General features: G+C 41.6%; 1 protein-coding gene across 1 annotated transcript; it reads left to right on the top strand.

Annotated features, from left to right (window-relative positions):
- Nucleotides 1-2,895: 2,895 nt before the first annotated feature.
- On the top strand, nt 2,896-9,741 carry LOC136438674 (uncharacterized). Its single transcript, XM_066433588.1, has 2 exons — nt 2,896-4,692; nt 9,238-9,741. The coding sequence occupies exons 1-2, from the start codon at nt 2,896-2,898 to the stop codon at nt 9,739-9,741; spliced, it is 2,301 nt and encodes a 766-aa protein (XP_066289685.1).
- The last annotated feature ends 9,770 nt before the right edge of the window (nt 9,742-19,511 follow it).

The raw sequence follows: 19,511 nt of genomic DNA, 5'->3' as shown, positions 1-19,511 counted from the left end.
GATAGTGGCTATGTACATTTGTAATTATCAAGTCCAGCACACTGTCGGCACGAGTGGGCTCTGTGACTATCTGTCTTAGCTCTGGGTGACTAGTCAGTAGTGGTTTTAGTGGAAGCTTGTTGAAATCACCGCACAGGATGATGCCAGCAAGTGGATGTTTCCGGCGAATTTCGTCTAAGGAGTTGATTAGGTATTGGCTTGTTGCAGTCTGCAGGTGTGGTTCGTTGGCCCAAGGAGGGTGGTACAGGGCTCCCAGGAAGACACTAGGGATACTTCGGGGGGTCCAATGCGGTTCGATCTGTATCCACATACATTCAATGTCATCAGGCGTTGAGATATTGACAGGTGTTGCCTTAATGTTCGTTTTGATGTAGACAGCGATACCTCCACCTCTTCTGCTCTCGCGATCCTTGCGAAAGAGACAGTACCCCTCTATGGACGTGGGGTCTTAAAGTATCTCTACTTATCTAGGAACAGAATTACTTCCGTGAATTTGGGTGTAGTCATAAAAAAACTTCCCAACCTGAGGATGGTAGATCTGTCAAAAAACAGGCTCACATCATTCTCTGCCGATGAGTCAGGACTTTCCACCCATGTTAAAGTAAACATTGACTACAATCCTTTCCATTGTGGCTGCAAGCTGACGTGGCTGATCAACAAGTTGAAATGTATGAAAGGATGCGATCGGTCATATCACGATTGTTGTTCCTTGTGTGATGCCTGCTCTCTCCAGAAAGAGACAGCTTTGTGTGCGCGAGTCCAGAACATTCGAAAGGACTTCCTTTAGAAACGTTTGTTCTACCTCTGATAGCGTGCGACTCAACAACTATAGAGACGAGTGCTCATACTAGTGGAGAGGTTAAAACATCAAGAACAACACATTCTACCGAACTCCCAAACGCTTTCGAAATGTCCACTGAAAGTCAAGGTCATTTTCTAGACAAAGTAGAATCTTAGGTTCAAACAACAGTGTCCAAGCAAGAGGGTCCCATATGTACGAGATCTGTTCTGTCAAAAACTACAAATATCGGCAATCTCTTTACCACGACAAGTGTGCTGCAGAAAGGCAACAGTAATGCTACGAGCATAACAAGCGTACAAATAACAATCATTGCTTCAGTCGTCCCTGTTGGGGTTCTCTTTATGTTGATTGTGGCAAGAAAGGTTATCATAATACGTCGATCCCGTTGCTCCAGAAATTATGCAAATGCTGCCGCGGTAAACGGCGTTCCACTGAATAAAATATGTCCGCCCATACAAAACGCTCTTTATCAAAGAAGTAGCGCTACAGGGGCACCACGACTAATACCAACTGACCAATGCCTGACGCAGCGAATGCCTGACGCAGCAACTGGCGTTCCACTGAATCAAATATGTCCGCCCATACAAAACACTCTTTACCAAAGAAGCAGCGCTACAGGGGCACCACAACTAGCACCAACTGACCAATGCCTGACTCAAATGTTGCCACCAATTCAAAACATTTCCTACGAAGGAAACCTCGGTACAAGAGAACCACAACTACCTAATTCCAGGAGCACATGTTCGGCTCAAATCATCTCAGATAGGAAAACACAAACTCGTGTAATGTTTTCTTATAGAAACCGACCCTTACCAGAACTGTCTACAGAGTCCAATATCATTCCAGTCGGGGGCGTTGTTTCTGTCGGCCAGGGAACTAAAAATAACACCATGTCAGAACTGCATGCGGAAGCTAGTCCTGTTTTTGCTAATAGGGAAAGGGCGGAAAACATATCTTCAATTGAGGAAATACCTGACCGCAGGATAGGAGCATTGCCACTAGCAGGTTCTATCCATGCAAGCTCCGTTAATGTCATACGCTCTTGTAGATTTAGACCGTTACCAACACTGCCACCAGGAGCCAATAGTACCCAGGCAAAGGGCATCGTTTCTCCCAATAGGGAATCTGCGGGAAGCACCATCTCTGAGCATGCGTATGAGGAAATGCCTGCCTGCAGGAAAGAAGCACCTCAACTAACAGATTCTAACAACACATGTTCTGTTACTCTCATGCGCTCCTGTAGGTTAACACCTTTACCAAAACTACCTACAAAAGCTAATAGTACCCAGGCCAAGGGTATCGTTTCTCCTAATAAGGAATCTGATATAAACATCATATCAGAGCATGCGTATGCGGAAATACCTGACTGCAAGATAGGAGAAACTCAACTGCCAGATTCTAAGAACGCATGTTCTGTTGCTGTCATGCGCTCCTGCAGATATAGACCTTTACCAAGACTACCTACAGAAGCCAACCGTCCCCAGGCCAAGAGTGTCGTTTCTCCCAACAGTGAAACTGATGAAAGCACTATTTCAGAGCATGAGTATTAGAAAATGCATTGAATTAAATGTAGAAGTACTGCAACTGCCAGATTATGACAACGGATGTTTGTTCGGCTCTCACAAAGGAAGAAAAAAAACTATTGTGTCAATGAGTTCTTCGAAATGTGAAATCTTTACATACCAGAACTGCCGAAAGAAGCCAGTAGCACCCAAACAAGAGGTATTGTTTCTGCCAATAGGAAAATTAGAAAAAAAAGCACGAACTCAAAATATGAGTATATGGATATACGTAACTACGGAGAAATTCGCGAAAATTCTGAGGTTATATTTTGATAGATCTAGCTTAGTACCTACGCGAAATGGGAATAAGTTCATGCGATGCTATAATCTTGCTGCAACATATACTCACGCGTAAACACATAATGCTTGAATATAATGACTAAACCTTCTTGATCTGGTGGATCGTGGAGGAAGTGGCTTACAAGATCTATTTCTTTGCAATTCCGAGCTTCATACATAGCTTGATATATGTTTCGACCCTATACTAGACATCTTGAAAATCACTCTAAAAACTACTTTATCATTCCGAAAATGGTGGCCACGGAAAGTGCGTGTTTGTGCTTGCCCCTGAGCAGCGCCGAACAGCTCAGATCCGAAGTAGCAGGCATCCTCAGAACAGTGAAACCCCCGAAATCCAACATCACCAAGCAAGAAAGAGAAGCCCTGAAGGAACTAAGGAAGGATAAAAACGTACTGATACTACCAGCGGACAAAGGGAAAGCCACGGTGCTTATGGACAGAACAGACTATGAAGAGAAGGTGAGTGCCATGCTAGCAGACGGGAAAACGTATGAGAAACTACCTACGGACCCCACGCAAAAGTACAAGAGAAAGTTAGTGGCAATTTTGACACGACTTTTGAAGGAAAGTAAGATCACTGAAGAACAAAAGAATTACTTGTATCCTACTGCAGAAAACGTACCAAGAATGTACTGTACACCCAAGATTCATAAACCAGGATATCCCTTGCGCCCCATAGTTGATTACACAGGGTCCATTGGATATAACACGTCGAGAGCCCTAGCTGACCTGTTAGCACCGCTGGTTGGGAAGTCGGTACACCACATCAAGAACTCGAAACATCTTGCAGAAGAAATGTCAACCATTTTGATAGAAGAAGATGACATGTTCCTGTCACACGATGTAGTGTCCCTCTTCACCAACACTCCTATCCCAGAAACACTTGACATCATTAGAAGAAGGCTCCAGGAAGACAGGGATTTAAAGAACCGGACCAACTTGCAAGTAGATGACATTTTGGAACTGCTGTCCTTCATTGTTACAACTACATACTTTAGTTTCAGAGGCAACATCTACCAGCAGAAGTTTGGTACAGCCATGGGTAGCCCTGTGTCCCCTGTGTTGGCCAACCTGTTTATGGAGTGGCTGGAACAACAAGCTATGGCCACAGTACCAGTCACATGCAGACCAAAACTGTGGAAAAGGTACGTTGACGATGTTATGGAAGTTGTTAAGAGGGGAGCCCAGCAGGAGCTCACAGACCACCTGAACAACACTGACCCCACAGGGAACATACAGTTCACCTACGAAGAGGAGGAGAAAGGAACACTACCTTTCCTTGACACCCTACTAGTACGCAAGGGGGACGGCTCGGTGAAACTTCTGGTGTACAGGAAGAGCACACATACAGACCAGTACCTAAACTTCCAGTCCCACCATCCACTGCACCAAAAGCTGGGAGTTATCCGCACCTTAATGGACCGTTGTAACGCAGTAGTCACAGAGGACCAGGACAAAGAACTAGAGACACAGCACATAAAAAGGGCCCTCATGCGTTGTGGCTACCCGGAATGGACTTTCCAGAAAGTGGAACAACAGAGGAGGCGCAAACAGACAGAAAAGACCAAGACCTCGAAACAGCAAGAGGAGAAGGCAAAAGGCATGGTGATCATCCCTTACATTAAAGGAGTCACAGAACCACTGGAAAGGATGTTCAGGAAACACAATGTAGCCACTGCGGTCAGGCCAAAAACAACTCTAAGGAGCCTGTTGGTGCATCCCAAGGACAAGGTGGATGACCTAGCCAAAACAGACTGTGTATACAAGGTCCCATGCGCAAGCTGTGAAGAAGTATACATTGGGGAAACAGGCAGGACCCTTGGAACTAGGCTCAAGGAACATCAAAAGGAAGCTACCGACAGTGATGCGGTCAAGTACACTAGATCCCAGAAAAGACAAGCACAACAAGAAGAGAAGAAATCTGCAATCTCGGACCATGTTGCTAGAAACAACTGTGTCATTGACTGGGAGGGAGCCAAAGTAATAGACAGGGAGGACAACAGACGCATTCGTTGGATCAAGGAGGCAGTATGGATTAGGAAGTCATCACCAGTGATGAACCGAGACGAGGGGGGATACAAGCTCAGCCACGTTTGGGATTACGTTCTCGCCGCAAAAGCGCCACCTACATCGGCTACTTATAGCGGTGAGAAGCAGTACTCCAGTCAGAAGCTCTGAAGAAGGTGTCTGACAGACACTGAAACGTCAGCAGGTGAGATTACCTGGTTGTGTAAAAAGAATCTCCTATATCCTACTTTATCATTCTAATCGCAGCGTTCATGTACATTTTGTAAGAATCACAGATGTCATTGCACCAGACTGCTTAACACACTTTTCGGCAGTTCACATGTCCAATCAATGGATCCAATATGCAGTTCACTAAATGTGGCAAGGACTCCAGAAAAAAATGCATAGCTTTCGTAAAGAAAATTACATTGCTAATTGCAGTACGTGAAGATATTTGAGGGAGGATTTCGTAACTTTAGGATCAAGATGTGCCTTTTATGCACTGTAACATCACATTGTGAAATTGTGTTTTCAGTCATTCAGTTTGTTCAGATTCTTGCAAAACCTTTCCTACCAACGTTCTTCGAATAAAGCTCTCGCCGGACTGTCTGCCTAGATTTTATTCGTCTTGGTCCGTTATTTTGTAGTACATAAATGTTGTATTGTATCTGCCTTTTGTGACTAGTCTAAGGAAGCACTAATTTTTCTATAATTGACTGGTCCTACGTGTTTTGAAGTTAAATAGTATTGAAGGTCACTCGATAATAAATCAAGAAATAATGGAACATACATTTGCCAACATATTTCTCTGTTGAATAAAATTGAATTCAACTTCTATACTATCAGTGAATGACCAGCAAAAAAGTGAACTAAAGCATGCATATACTATAAGAAACATTAACAAACAGAGAGTGGCACTGCAACCACCACCTCAGTTGTTTTGCAACACTGTTTTATCATTCACTGTAACGTAAGATAATTGCAGAATTTCTTTCGTCGGGTATTTTGATACTAGATTGGTAATATTCTAATCTTTACGTACCAAATTAGTTATTTTGAGATCGAATTTTGCATGGGGAAATTGTTCAACTTGCATTCGAGTTGGTCATCAAATACAGGCTTAAGTGTAAAGTGTTGTGACAGCGTGATTTCTATGTAATTATATATATCTTCTATGGGAGGAATGGGATGGTTGATTTTCTCAACTTTTGTGTAAACTTATCACACAAGAGTGCACCATTGCTTCTGGTAGGTCAGTCTGCTATATGAGTCTACTTACCACAACTTGTAAGACTACACAAAACAACACAAAACAATTAAAAGACATTACAAAAAAGAAATTTTACCAGCATCTATTAGACAGACGTGGCTTACTGTATATACATGACAAATAGCAGCGACAATGTCCGCTGATAAAATAATACCTTGACGACGAACGTTTCCGAAGCTCTCGCCACACTGTCTGCTTATACCCCCATTGCATTTCACTAGGACTGCGCCCTTGCCTCGCACTGTTTGCGACCTAAAATTTGTGTGTTTTGTTGTCTTTCAGCCATACTTTTATATCTTGCATGATATTTCAATTCTGAAGACAATGATTAGTCAAATCTGATTTAGGCCGAAGCGAGAGCTGATACATGTGTCCGAATACTAGTATAGTAAGTGTCTTGTTTCACAGGTTTTTACTGCCATTGAGGGGTTTCGAGCTCGGCCAGTATCATTAAATCGTTTTGCAAGTGTTAGCTAGTAACGTTAGAAGGAGAAGCGGAGAAGAAAGCCTCTCAATAAGAAATTTTCAGGCAATGGGCAAATAAAAGCGGGTATTCACAATTGCTCGCAATCTCGGAATATAAAGCTTGTCTTATGATATTTAAACCATCTTATACGTACACGGTACAACTCTACTTTCAGTCTTTTGTTATCGGGAGAACTTTTGTTGTGAACATTGTTGTCGAAATGTGATATGTGTACCTGTGGCAACACCAAACCACCCAGACAGACTACAAGAAAATCAAATTATTCAAAAAGCCTTCAAAACACGTTCTCAACTTTTGCAAATGCATGTAATATAAAATGTATCATATGAAAGTGCACCAAAGTTGTGTGTTGCCCGTCTGCTCTTTGAATCTGCTTACGACAACTTGAACGCCCACACAACACAAAACAAGACATGTGTAAACAAAAAATAGACAGACATGGCTTACTTTACATACATGACATGCAGTAACGACTACGGGTTGTAATTCAATCCACGAGAACCAATCGTGTCCAAGAACTGCGGGCGCAAATTAAACATTGCCATGCAAGCGACCTAAATGCTTAAAATATACATTGTCTGGTACATTACAAAACCACTAAAACAGAGCCACATCTTTGCCCTAGGGAACTTTAGGTGATGAATATTCCATCCTATGACGCATACACAGCTCAAACATCAAACATCCCTGTACCCCATCCACTTCCTTTGCTGGTCTATGTATGGACGGACCATAACGTTGTCGCTACGTCTCTATAAACTCTACAGAGGGAAACTTGTACACCGCTAACAGATAAAGTTCGACGAATAACCTGCTGACGTAGCACAAGGTAAGAGGGTTTGTTTTTATTTACAAAGCAGTGAAAATACTTCAAGTATCGTATTGCAATTGTCATATCTCAACCAAAATTATGACGGTCCGTTAACCCCTTCTTGAGTTATTTTCTATTGAAACAAAGAATCAGCTTCTACAGTTTCATTGTCAAAGTCGGTGCAAGTCAATTTGTTTTAAAATTCTACCGCTAGGCCGACTTTATGGTCAATAGACCAATCGTTATTGCTTTTGAAATGTTGGAATATAAAAAGATTAACCTGATTTACTAACTCATTCATACAGTTGGTTCAACACAAAGATCACCATGATACCGTGGCCATCCCTACTCAAGGTTCGAACAAGAAACTGCAGCGGGTTCCTTACCCGCCTTTCACTCCTATTCATGTTTGTGGTAGCACCGTGTATGGGACAAGGTCATACAGGCTGTAGGACCCGCCGCGGTGTCGTTGCTTGCTTCTTTCCACATCGCAGTTTGACCAACCTTCCTTCGGGATTACCAGCTAATGTCGCTAAACTGGATCTCGCGTTTAATTCCATCAGAAATCTTACCCATATCCCACCTTTCAATAATCTGTACACCCTGACTTTAACATCAAACCGCATTGAAACCGTCTCTTGGATATCGCTCCGCCATTTACCGGCCTTGCAGTATCTCTATTTATCTGGGAACAGAATTACTTCCGTGAACTTGGGTATAGTCATAAAAAAGCTTCCAAACTTGAGGTTGGTAGATCTGTCAGAAAACAGGCTCACATCATTCTCTGCCGACGAGTCAGGACTTTCCACCCATGTTCAAGTGAACATTGACTACAGTCCTTTCTACTGTGGCTGCACGATGATGTGGCTGATCAACAAGCTGAAATGTATGAAGGAATGCTATAATAACTGTTGTTTTTTGTGTGAAGCCTGCTCATTGCGATCTCGACAAGACGATGACTGCTTTGTGTGCGCGAGTCCAGCAATTTCGGAAGGACTTCCTTTAGACAAGTTTCTTCCACCTCTAAAAGCGTGTGCCTCATCAACAACTATAGAGACGAGTGATCAAACTCATGGTACAACAACACGTTATTTTTCTACCAAATTCCAAAACGCTTCGAGAATGTCCACTCAAAGTCGAGGTCATTTTCCTGACAAAGTAGAATCTCAGGTTGAAACAACAGTGTCCAAGCAAGAGGGTCCAATATGTACGAGAACTGTTCTGTCAAAAACTGCAAATATCGGCAATCTCTTTACCACGACAAGTATGATACAAAATGGCAACAGTAATGCTACGAGCATAACAAGCATGCAAATCACAATCATTGCTTCAGTCGTTGGGGTTCTCTTTATTTTGATCGTGGCAAGAAAGGTTGTCATGATACGTCGATCGCGTGGCTGCATAAATGATGCGAATCCTGCCGCAGTAAACGGCGTTCCACTGAATCAAATATGTCCGCCCATACAAAATACTCTTTACCAAAAAAGCAGCGCTACAGGGTCACCACGATTAGTACTACCAACTGACCAATGCCTGACGCAGCGAATGCCTGACGCAGCGAATGGCGTTCCACTGAATCAAATATGTCCGCCCATACAAAACACTATTTACCGAAGAAGCAGCGCTACAGGGGCACCACAACTAGCACCAACTGACAAATGCCTGACACAGCGAATGCCTGACGCAGCGAATGGCGTTCCACTGAATCAAATATGTCCGCCCATACAAAACACCCTTTACCAAAGAAGCAGCGCTACAGGGCCACCACAACTAGCACCATCTGACCAATGCCTGACTCAGATGTTGCCACCAATTCACAACATTTCCTACCATGGAAACATCGGCACAAGAGCACCAGAACTCTCTAATTCGGCTCAAATCATTTCAGAAAGGAAAACACAAACTAGTGTCATGTTTTCTTATAGACACCGACCCTTACCAGAACTGCCTACAGAGTCCAATATGACTAAAGACAAGGGTGTAGTTTCTGTCGTCCAGGAAAATGAAAATAACACCATGTCAGAACTGCATACAGAAGCTAGTACTGTTTCTGCTAATAGGGAAACTGCAGAAAACATCATCTCTGAGCATGCGTATGAGGAAATACCTGACTGCAGGCTAGGAGGACCTCAACTACCAGTTTCTAACGACACATGCTCCATTACTGGCAAGCGGTCCTATAGATCCAGACCGCTACCAAAACTGCCTACAGAAGTCAACAGTACCCGAGCCAAGGGTGCTGCTTCTCCCAATAGGGAAATTGAAGACGACATCTCTGAGCATGCGTATGAGGAAATACCTGACTGCAGGCTAGGAGCACCTCAACTACCAGTTTCTAACGACACATGCTCCATTACTGGCAAACGCTCCGATAGATCTAGACCGCTACCAAAATTGCCTACAGAAGCCAACAGTACCCGAGCAAAGAGTGCTGTTTCTCCCAATGAGGAAGTTGATGAAGACACCATTTCAGAGCATGGGTATGAGGAAATACACGACTAAAAGTTGGGGTATGTGTATTGCAACTGCCAGATTATGAAAACCCACATTTAGATCGAGTCCAAGAAAGGAAGACAAGACTAGAACTATGATGTCAATTCGTTTTTCGGAATGTGAACCCTTTACGTACCAAAACCGCTTAGCCGGTAGCACACAAACCAGGTGCATATTTAGCTTGATAAATGTTTCGACCCTAAACAAAATATTTTAAAAACAGCCTAAAACAACTTTGTCATTCTCAGTGCAGCGTTGTTGTATATTTTTTAAGACTCAGAGATGTCAAATCACCAGACTGCTTAACATACTTTTCGACCGTTCACCTGTCCAATCAATGGACCCAATATTTACTTCACCAAATATAACAAAGACTCCAGAAAGGAAATGAATATCCTTCGCAAGAAAAGCACATAACTGATTGCAGTATGTGATGATATTTTAGGGTATTCGTAACTATAGTATCAAGATGTGTCTTTTATTCGCTGTGATATTAACAGTTACATGGTGATAAAAAGCGTTTTTAGTTTGTTAAGTTTTTTGCCAAAATGACACCTTTCCCACGAACGTTCTTTCTGAAGAAAGCGTTCGCCGGACTGTCTACCTAGTTGTTATTCGTCTTGGTCCTTTATTTTGGAGTACATAAATGTTGCAATGTGACTAGTCTTAGGATTTGGCTTGATCTCGAGCCGCGTTCTTAAGGTAATACATTGTAGGTCATTCGATAATAAACCAAGAAACAACGGAACACATTTCTCTTTTAAGTAAAATTGAATTCAACTTCTTTGCTATCAGTAAACAAGCAGCAAAAAAGTGAACTGAATCATGCAAATACTATTTATTGTCAGTAGACCAATATCTATCGTTTCTAGGCTGTTGAAAAGAAGATTAACCTGTTTTATTAACTCATTCATACAGTTGGTTCAACACAAAGATCACCATGATACCGTGGCCTTCCCTACTCAAGGTTCGGACTAGAAACTGCAGTTTCCTTATCATCATCTCCCTGTTTGTGGTAGCACCCTGTATGGGACAGGGCATTAGGTATACACAGCTGTCAGGCTGTAAGACCCAGCTTGGTGTCGTTGCTTGCATGTTTTCACACCGTAGTTTAACTGATTTCCCTTCGGGATTACCAGCTAATGTCGCTATATTGGATGTGGCGTTTAATTTCATCAGAAACCTTACCCATATCACACATCTCAATAATCTGTACACCCTGACTTTAACCCTATCCAGACTGGGCTTTTTTGGTATATCTGGGGGGGGGGGGCTGATTCGGCCCCCCCTCATAATTTCCGAACGGTATGATGTATCATCACCAAATTTGTAGGGAGTGATATTCACGTCAAGTTTTATAATTCCTTTAATTTTGGTGACGTTATGACATAATATGACGTAATTATGACGTCATCGATGTGATTTTATTGGCTAAATAGGGAATTCCCGTAATATCTAAAGGAATTAAACAAAACGGTTTGTATTATTCATTTTAAGGTATGCAAAGACATACAACATCAATGGTAGGTACGTTGACGTCAAAATGACGTCATAGAATTGCGTCATGTGTTGTAAGCGATCCCTTGGGATCCGCCATCTTGGATCGGCCATTTTGAAATCTTTTAAAATCCTTTTTTTCCACTTTTGACCCCAAAGGACGCTGAAAATAGACTAAAAACGTTAATCTAAATGTTTCTGATAAAGAAAATGTCAGGTATTGACGATTTTAAGGGCGAAAAAGCCTGCTGATACCTGAAATAGTGATATAGTCCGCTATCTTGGATTTTGGCCTTTGGATAACGTCATCAAATTAGCAAAAATTATGAATATTAAATCAGGAAAGGTACATCTAATTACATGTTATGTTATACATGAAGGAAAACTAGTGTAGTTGTGCCAAAAAAAAGAGAAATATCATTGTTTTCAAAATATTAATGATTTTTGCATAAAATGCCAGTCAGAAACCCGTTGCCATGGCAACATGAAAAAATGATAAACTTAAACCATTATTATAAAATTGTTGCCAACAAAATTTTAGGAAAAGTCACCAAGTTTGGTTGTCCTAGCATACATTGTTCGGCAGTAATACGATGTCAAAGTTGGCGCGGGCACTTTTAGCCATCCCCCCCCCCCCCAGTCTGGATAGGGTTAACATCGAACCGCATCAAAGCCGTCTCTTGGATATCGCTCCGCCATTTACCGGCCTTGAAGTATCTCTACTTATCTGGGAACAGAATTACTTCCGCGAATTTGGGTGTAGTTTCAAAAAAACAACTTCCCAACCTGAGGTTGGTAGATCTGTCCGAAAACAGGCTCACATCATTTTCAGCCGATGAGTCAGGACTTTCCACCCATGTTAAAGTTAACATTGACTACAATCCTTTCCACTGTGGCTGCAAGATGATGTGGCTGATCAACAAGCTGAAATGTATGAAAGGATGCGATCGGTCGTATCACGATTGTTGTTCCTTATGTGATACCTGCTCTCTGTGGTCCCCGCCAGAAAGAGACAGCTTTGTGTGCGCGAGTCCACAACATTCGAAAGGACTTCCTTTAGAAACGTTTGTTCTACCTCTGATAGCGTGCGACTCAACAACTATAGAGACGAGTGCTTATACTAGTGGAGAGGTTAAAACATCAAGAGCAACACGTTCTACCGAACTCCCAAACGCTTTCGAAATGTCCACTGAAAGTCAAGGTCATTTTCCTGACAAAGTAGAATCTCAGGTTCAAACAACAGTGTCCAAGCAAGAGGGTCCCATATGTACGAGATCTGTTCTGTCAAAAACTACAAATATCGGCAATCTCTTTACCACGACAAGTGTGCTGCAGAAAGGCAACAGTAATGCTACGAGCATAACAAGCGTACAAATAACAATCATTGCTTCAGTCGTCCCTGTTGGTGTTCTCTTTATTTTGATCGTGGCAAGAAAGGTTATCATGATACGTCGATCCCATGGCTGCAGAAATTATGCGAATGCTGCCGCGGTAAACGGCGTTCCACTGAATCAAATATGTCCGCACATAAAAAACACTCTTTACCAAACAGGCAGCGCTACAGGAGCACCACGACTAATACCAACTGACCAATGCCTGACGCAGCAAATGCCGGACGCAGCGAATGGCGTTCCACTGAATCAAATATGTCCGCCCATACAAAACACTCTTTACCAAAGAAGCAGCGCTACAGGGGCACCACAATTAGCATCAACTGAACAATGCCTGACTCAAATGTTGCCACCAATTCACAACATTTCCTACCAAGGAAACCTCGGCGCAAGAGCACTACAATTACCTAATTCCAGCAGACACCGACCCTTACCAGAACTGCCTACAGAGTCCAACATCACTCAAGACAGGGGTGTTGTTTCTGGCGGCCAGGGAACTTAAAACAACACCATGTCAGAACTGCATGTGGAAGCTAGACCTGTTTCTGCTAATAGGAAAAGGGCTGAAAACAGCATCTCAAAACATGCGTATGAGGAAATACCTGACTGCAGGCTAGGAGCACCTCAACTACCAGTTTGTAACGACACATGTTCCAAAACTGGCAAGCGCTCCTATAGATCTAGACCGCTACCAAAATTGCCTATAGAAGCCAACAGTACCCGAGAAAAGGGTGCTGTTTCTCCCAATTGGGAAATTGTTGAAGACGCCATCTCAGAGCATACGTATGAGGGAATACACGACTAGAAAGTAGGGTTCCTGAAACTGCCTGATTATGAAAACAAACATCTAGTTCGAGTCCCAGAAAGGAAGAAAAATCTTGTGATGTCAATGCGTTTTTCGAAATGTGAACCCTTTATGTATCAGAACTGCCTAGCCAGTAGCACTCAGCCCTTAAGGAAAAAAAAACAAATATGAGTAAATAGATTACGGGGAAATTCGATAAAAACTATGATGTTGTTTTTTTAGCATACTGGCAAGCGATATGGTAATGGTTAAGTATAGTTGATGCTATTTTGCTGCACCATACTCACATGTACAGAATGTCATATTGTTTGAATATATGCATTACTGTCTACGTCGGTTACTGGTTGTTGCGACCAAATGATCGGAAAAAAAATGGCTTAGAAGGTCTATTCCTTTGTAATTCCGAGCTTTATATATAGCCTGATATATGTTTCAACTCTATACATGATATTTTGAACATCAGCTTTGTCACTCTCATTGCAGCGTTGATGTATATTTTGCAAGATTTACAGATGTCATATCACCAGACTGCTTAACATACTTTTCAGCCGTTCACATATCCAATCAATGGATCCAATATGTAGTTCACTAGATATGGCAAGGCTTAAAAAAATGCATAGCTTTCGAAAAGAAATAACATTGCTAATTGCAGTACGTGAGGATATTTGAGGAAGGATTTCGTAACTTTAGGATCAAGATGTGTCTTTTATGCATTGTGAAATTATGTTTTCAGTCATTCAGTTTGTTCAGATTCTTGCAAAACCTTCCCTACGAACGTTCTTCGAATAAAGCTCTCGCCGGACTGTCTGCCAAGCTATTATTCGTCTTGGTCCGTTTTTTTTGAATACATAAAAGTTGTATTGTGTCTACCTTTTATGACTAGTCTAAGGAAGCACTACATTTTCAATAATTGACTGGTCCTCCGTGTTGTGAAGTAAACTAGTATTGTAGGTCACTCGATGATGAACCAAGAAACAATGGAACATAAATTCGCCAACATATGTCTCTGTTTCAATCGAATTCAACTTCTTTGCTATCAGTGAACAACCAGCAAAAATGTAATGTAAAACATGCAAATACTATACTAGAAACATCATCAAACAGCAAGTGGCACTGAAACCACCACCTCAGTCGTTTTGCAACACTGTTTTATTATTCACTGTAACATAAGATAATTGCAGGATTTTGTCGTCGGGTACTTTGATAAGTTGGTGATATTTCAATTTTTACGCACCAATTTACTTATTTCGATATCGAGTTTGGCATGGGGAAATTGTTCAACTTGCGTTCGACTGGATCGTCAATCACAAGCTTAAGTGTTAAGTGTTGTGACGGCGTGATTTCTATATAATGATATATTTCTTCTATGCGAGAAATGGGATCGTTGATTTTATCAACTTTTGCGTTAACTTATCACACGAGAGTGCACCATTGTTTCTTGCAGATCATTTTGCCATATTAGTCTGCTTACCACAACTTGTAAGCCTAAACAAAACAACACAAAACAAGACAAGACAAGACATAACAAATAGCAGCATTTACAAGCATAGACAGACATGGCTTACTGTATATACATGACAAACAGCGGCGACAATGTCCGGCTGTAGTTTCATCCCGATATCCAATCGTGTCCAAGAGCTACGGGCGCAAATCAAATCATGCCGTGCACGCGACCTAAATGCTTAAAATATACATTCAATTTGTCTGATAAATTTGTCTGCAACAAAAATGAGCAACATCTCTCCCTTGAGCAAAAGGTGGTGAAAATTCCGACCTATGACGCATACACATCTCAAATATAAATCATCCCTGCACACCATCCACTTTATTCGTTAGTCTATGTCTGGTGGCCCACAAAGTTGTCGCTAGGTCTGTATAAACTCTATAAAGATCAACATTTACATCGCCAGAAGATAACGCTGGACAGATAACCCGCTGATATCGTACAAGGCAAGAAAGATGTTTTTGTTACAAAGTAGTCCAAAAGAATCGCATAATTAGAAGGTTCGTATGATAGTCATTGTCACATCTGCAATGGCAACATTTTTTGTCGTATCCAACACTAAATCAGTTGCACGTGAGTGTTCCTTGATCTGTCAATTGTCATACTAATGTTACCATTAAATATGATCGAAACGTAACTGTCTTCTGGCACACGTGTCTTAGTACACAATAGCTACGCTGGTTGTTTCAAATGAAATCGTTCGAGCGGGTTGCGTCAGAATATGGCGGCTTTTAAATAATGGAATCAATTCTGTTACTTCTACTGTATCTGACAAGTAAGTTGGGCATTGTAAATATCGGTGTGATCAATTTTAGATAAAACTATTTTTTTTGCCGATTTTTTTCACAATAAACCAATTGTTATCATTTTCAAAGTAAATGGTTAACCTGTTCTTATTAACTCATTCTAACAGATAGTTCAACACGGAGATCATCATGATTATGTGGCCTTTCCTACTCAAGGTTCAAGCAAGAAACTGCTGCGGGTGTTTCAGTTTCCTTATCCTCCTCTACCTGTTTGCGCCAGTACCTTGTGTGGGACAAGATCATACAGGCTGTAGTAACAGCCTCGATGGTGTTGCTTGTCTGTTTCCACAACGCAGTTTAACCGATCTTCCTTCGGGATTACCAAGTAATGTCACTACATTGGGTGTCGCGTTTAATTTCATCAGAAATCTTACCCATATCCCACCTCTCAATAATCTGCGCACCCTGACTTTAACATCGAACCGCATTGAAACCGTCTCTTGGATATCGCTTCGTCAGCTACCGGCTTTGGAGTTTCTCTACTTATCTGGGATCAGAATTACTTCAGTGAAAATAAATATAGTCGTAGAACACCTTCGAAACCTGAGGCTTGTAGATATGTCAAACAACAAGCTAACATCATTCTCTGCCAATGAATCAGGATTTTCTTCCCATGTTATTGTGAACATTGACTACAATCCTTTCCACTGTGGCTGCACGATGATGTGGCTGAGCAATAAGGTCAAATGTATGAAAAAATGCGATCGTTACTATACTTATTGTTGTATTACGTGTGTAGCCTGCTCTCTTACGTCCCTGCGTGAAAAGGAAAGCTTTGTATGCGCGAGTCCAGACCATTCGGCAGGACTTCCTTTCGAAAATTTCATTCTATCTAGGCATCTTATAGCATGCGACTCAACAACTGCAAAGCCGGGTTCCCATGGACAGGTTTTAACATCAACAACAATCCGTTCTCAGAAAGGCAACAGTAAAGAAGAGATCCTGAACAGCGTGCAAATCATAATCATTGCTTCTGCCGCTCTTTTGGGAGTACTTTTAATCTTGTTCGTGACAAGAAAAGTCATAATAGACCGATCCCGTGGCTCCGAAGATGATGCGAATGCTGCCGCGGTGAACGGCGTTCCACTGAATCAAATATGTCCGCCCATACAAAACACTCTTTACCAGAGAATCAGCGCTACAGGGGTACCACAACTAGCATCAACTGACCAATGCCTGACTCAGATGTTGCCACTAATTCGCAACACTTCCTACCATGGAAATTTTGGCATAAGAACATCACAACTGCCTAATTCCAGGAGCACACGCTCGGCTCAAATCAACCAAGAAAGAAAGACACAAGCTGCTGCCATGCTTCCATGTAGACACCGGCCTTTACCAGAACTGCCTACAGAGTCCAACACCCAAGACAGCGATGATGTATCCGTCAGCCAGGAAATTAAAGAAAACACCATATCAGAACTGGCTACAGAAGCTAATAGTACCCATGTTAAGGGCGAAGTTTCTGCTAACGGGGAAACCTTCGAAAACAGAGAAAACACCATTACAGAAGATGCATATGAGGAAATACCTGACTGCAGGATAAAAGCATCGCAACTACCAGATTCTAACACATTTTCTCTTTTTCTGTCATGCGCTCTTGTAGATCTAGACCGTTTCCAAAATTGCCTAAAGAAGCCAATAGCAGGCAAGACAAATATAATGTTTCTCGCAATAGAGAAACTGCTGAAAACACCATCTCAGAATATGCGTATGAGGAAATACCTGACTGCAGAATAGGCGCAATGCAACTACCAGATTCTAACGACACATGTTTCAGTACTGTCACGCACTCCTATAGATCTACGCCGTTACCAACCATACCTACGGACGCCAATTATGTCCAAGGCAAGGATTTTGTTTCCCCCAATAGGGAAACTAATGAAAACACCATCTCAGAGAACGCGTATGAGGAAATACCTGACTGCATGATAAGACCACTGCAAGTTCTAACGACACATGTTTCAGTACTGTCACGCACTCCTATAGATCTAGGCCGTTACCAACAGTACCTACGGACGCCAATTATGTCCAAGGCAAGGCTTTTGTTTCTCCCAATAGGGAAACTAATGAAAACACCATCTCAGAGCATGCGTATGAGGTTATACATGACTAAAACGTCCAGATTTTGGGAAAACATTATATTTGAGTCCCAGAAAGGAAGACAAGAACTAGTGTCATTTGTTTTTGGACCTGAGAACCTTAACTGGAATTACAAACAGAAGCTAGTGGCCCCCAAGCCATCGGTATTGTTCTGCCAACAGGGCATTGTTCGTGAAACTGAAAATACTATCTTAGGATATGGTTTTTGTTTTATACACGCAAACAATCAAATCATCAAATAAATCATTAATTCAATCATCATTAAATCGCTTTGCAATTATTAGCGAATAACACTGGAAAGAGAAACGAAAAATGAAGCCTCTCAGTTTTATATTTGTCCGGCAATGGGAAAATGATAGCGGGCATGGGCAATGTTTTGTTCACGTTTAAAAACTTGTTTTATGATATTCTACATTGCATTTTCTATACTTACAACTATACTTTCAAGGTCTTTGTTATTAATACAACTTTCGTACTGAAGACTAATGATATGGAAGAACGTGTACCAAGATGCACTCCTAATCATCTCGAGAATTAGAAGACTAATATCTTAAACGGACAATAAAACAGATATCCAGGCGCTACGATTAAGGCGGCACTGTTAACTATTATTCCAAGGCCTACGAGACATGGGGTTGTTTATTTTCTCAACTTTTGCATGTGTATTATACTTATCACACGAGAGGTCACTATTAGAGTGTTTTTCTTTTTTAAAATATGCTTACCTGTAAGCCTGTACGGCACAAAATAAGACATAGCAAACAGCAACATTTAAAAAAATAGACAAACATGGTTTACTGCATGGTATTGACACGCAGCAGCGAGAATGTCCGGCTGTAGTTTTATCTACGATATCCAATCGTGCCCAAGACCTACGGACGCAAATGGAATCTTGCTATGTATGCGACCAAGATGCTTCAGATATTCGTTGTCTGGCTGGAAATGGTTATATCTCTGCAGATGCGGCGACAGGAAATTGCGTCTGGGGATGCGAGATATTTCTGACGAAATGTTCTCGATGCATGTGGCAGACATCGCGAAAATTTCGCAGACATACTTTTCGCCGAAGACACCACATGGTCCCGTAGGAAAATTGTGCCCCTTAAACGTCATTTCCAAATTTTGTTGGTAGAGTGAAAAAAAGTATAGAAGTGTTTTAGCCTGAATTTGTTTGTGACAACGCCTTCCCGGCATATTTTTCGCCATAGCTGCGACAATCCTGAGGGCGGTCAGGGGCATGCTCCCCCGTGAAAAAAATATGACATCTTGACCCGCTGAAACGCTATTTCCTGCACTTTGGGGGGCAAATTGTGCTGGTAGAGTAAGCAAAGTTAAGGACATCTCTATCAGTGAAAAGATACACAGCGGTTCGAGTTTGATGGGTAGGTACAAACGATGTTATTATTTTACTGTATAATACTTACATGTACACATGTTACTTGAATATGTATGTACTACCATGCAGCTACTCCGGTTGGGTGCAAATGATGGAAGTGGCTTACAAGGTCTTTATTTTACAATTCTAAGCTTCATAGATACATAATATTTCGACCCTATACTAAATATCTGGAAAAAATTGTTACTCTTATTGCAGCGTAAATGTTTATGTTGTAAAAATTGCAGATGTAAATTGAATAGATTGCTTTTTGGTCGTTCACATGTTTAATCAGTTG

This window comes from Branchiostoma lanceolatum, chromosome 7, assembly GCF_035083965.1.
Source record: "Branchiostoma lanceolatum isolate klBraLanc5 chromosome 7, klBraLanc5.hap2, whole genome shotgun sequence".
Lineage (NCBI taxonomy): Eukaryota > Metazoa > Chordata > Leptocardii > Amphioxiformes > Branchiostomatidae > Branchiostoma > Branchiostoma lanceolatum.
The sequence above is the reverse complement of the archived record's forward strand: the minus strand, read 5'-3'. Positions and strand labels throughout refer to the sequence as shown.

Excerpts from the sequence above, each read along its gene's own strand:
- LOC136438674 (XM_066433588.1), top strand. The coding sequence starts at position 2,896 with ATGGTGGCCACGGAAAGTGCGTGTTTGTGCTTGCCCCTGAGCAGCGCC. Across the intron at positions 4,693-9,237 it reads TTCGTTGGATCAAGGAGGCA|GAAAATGAAAATAACACCAT; the intron begins GTATGGATTAGG and ends TCTGTCGTCCAG.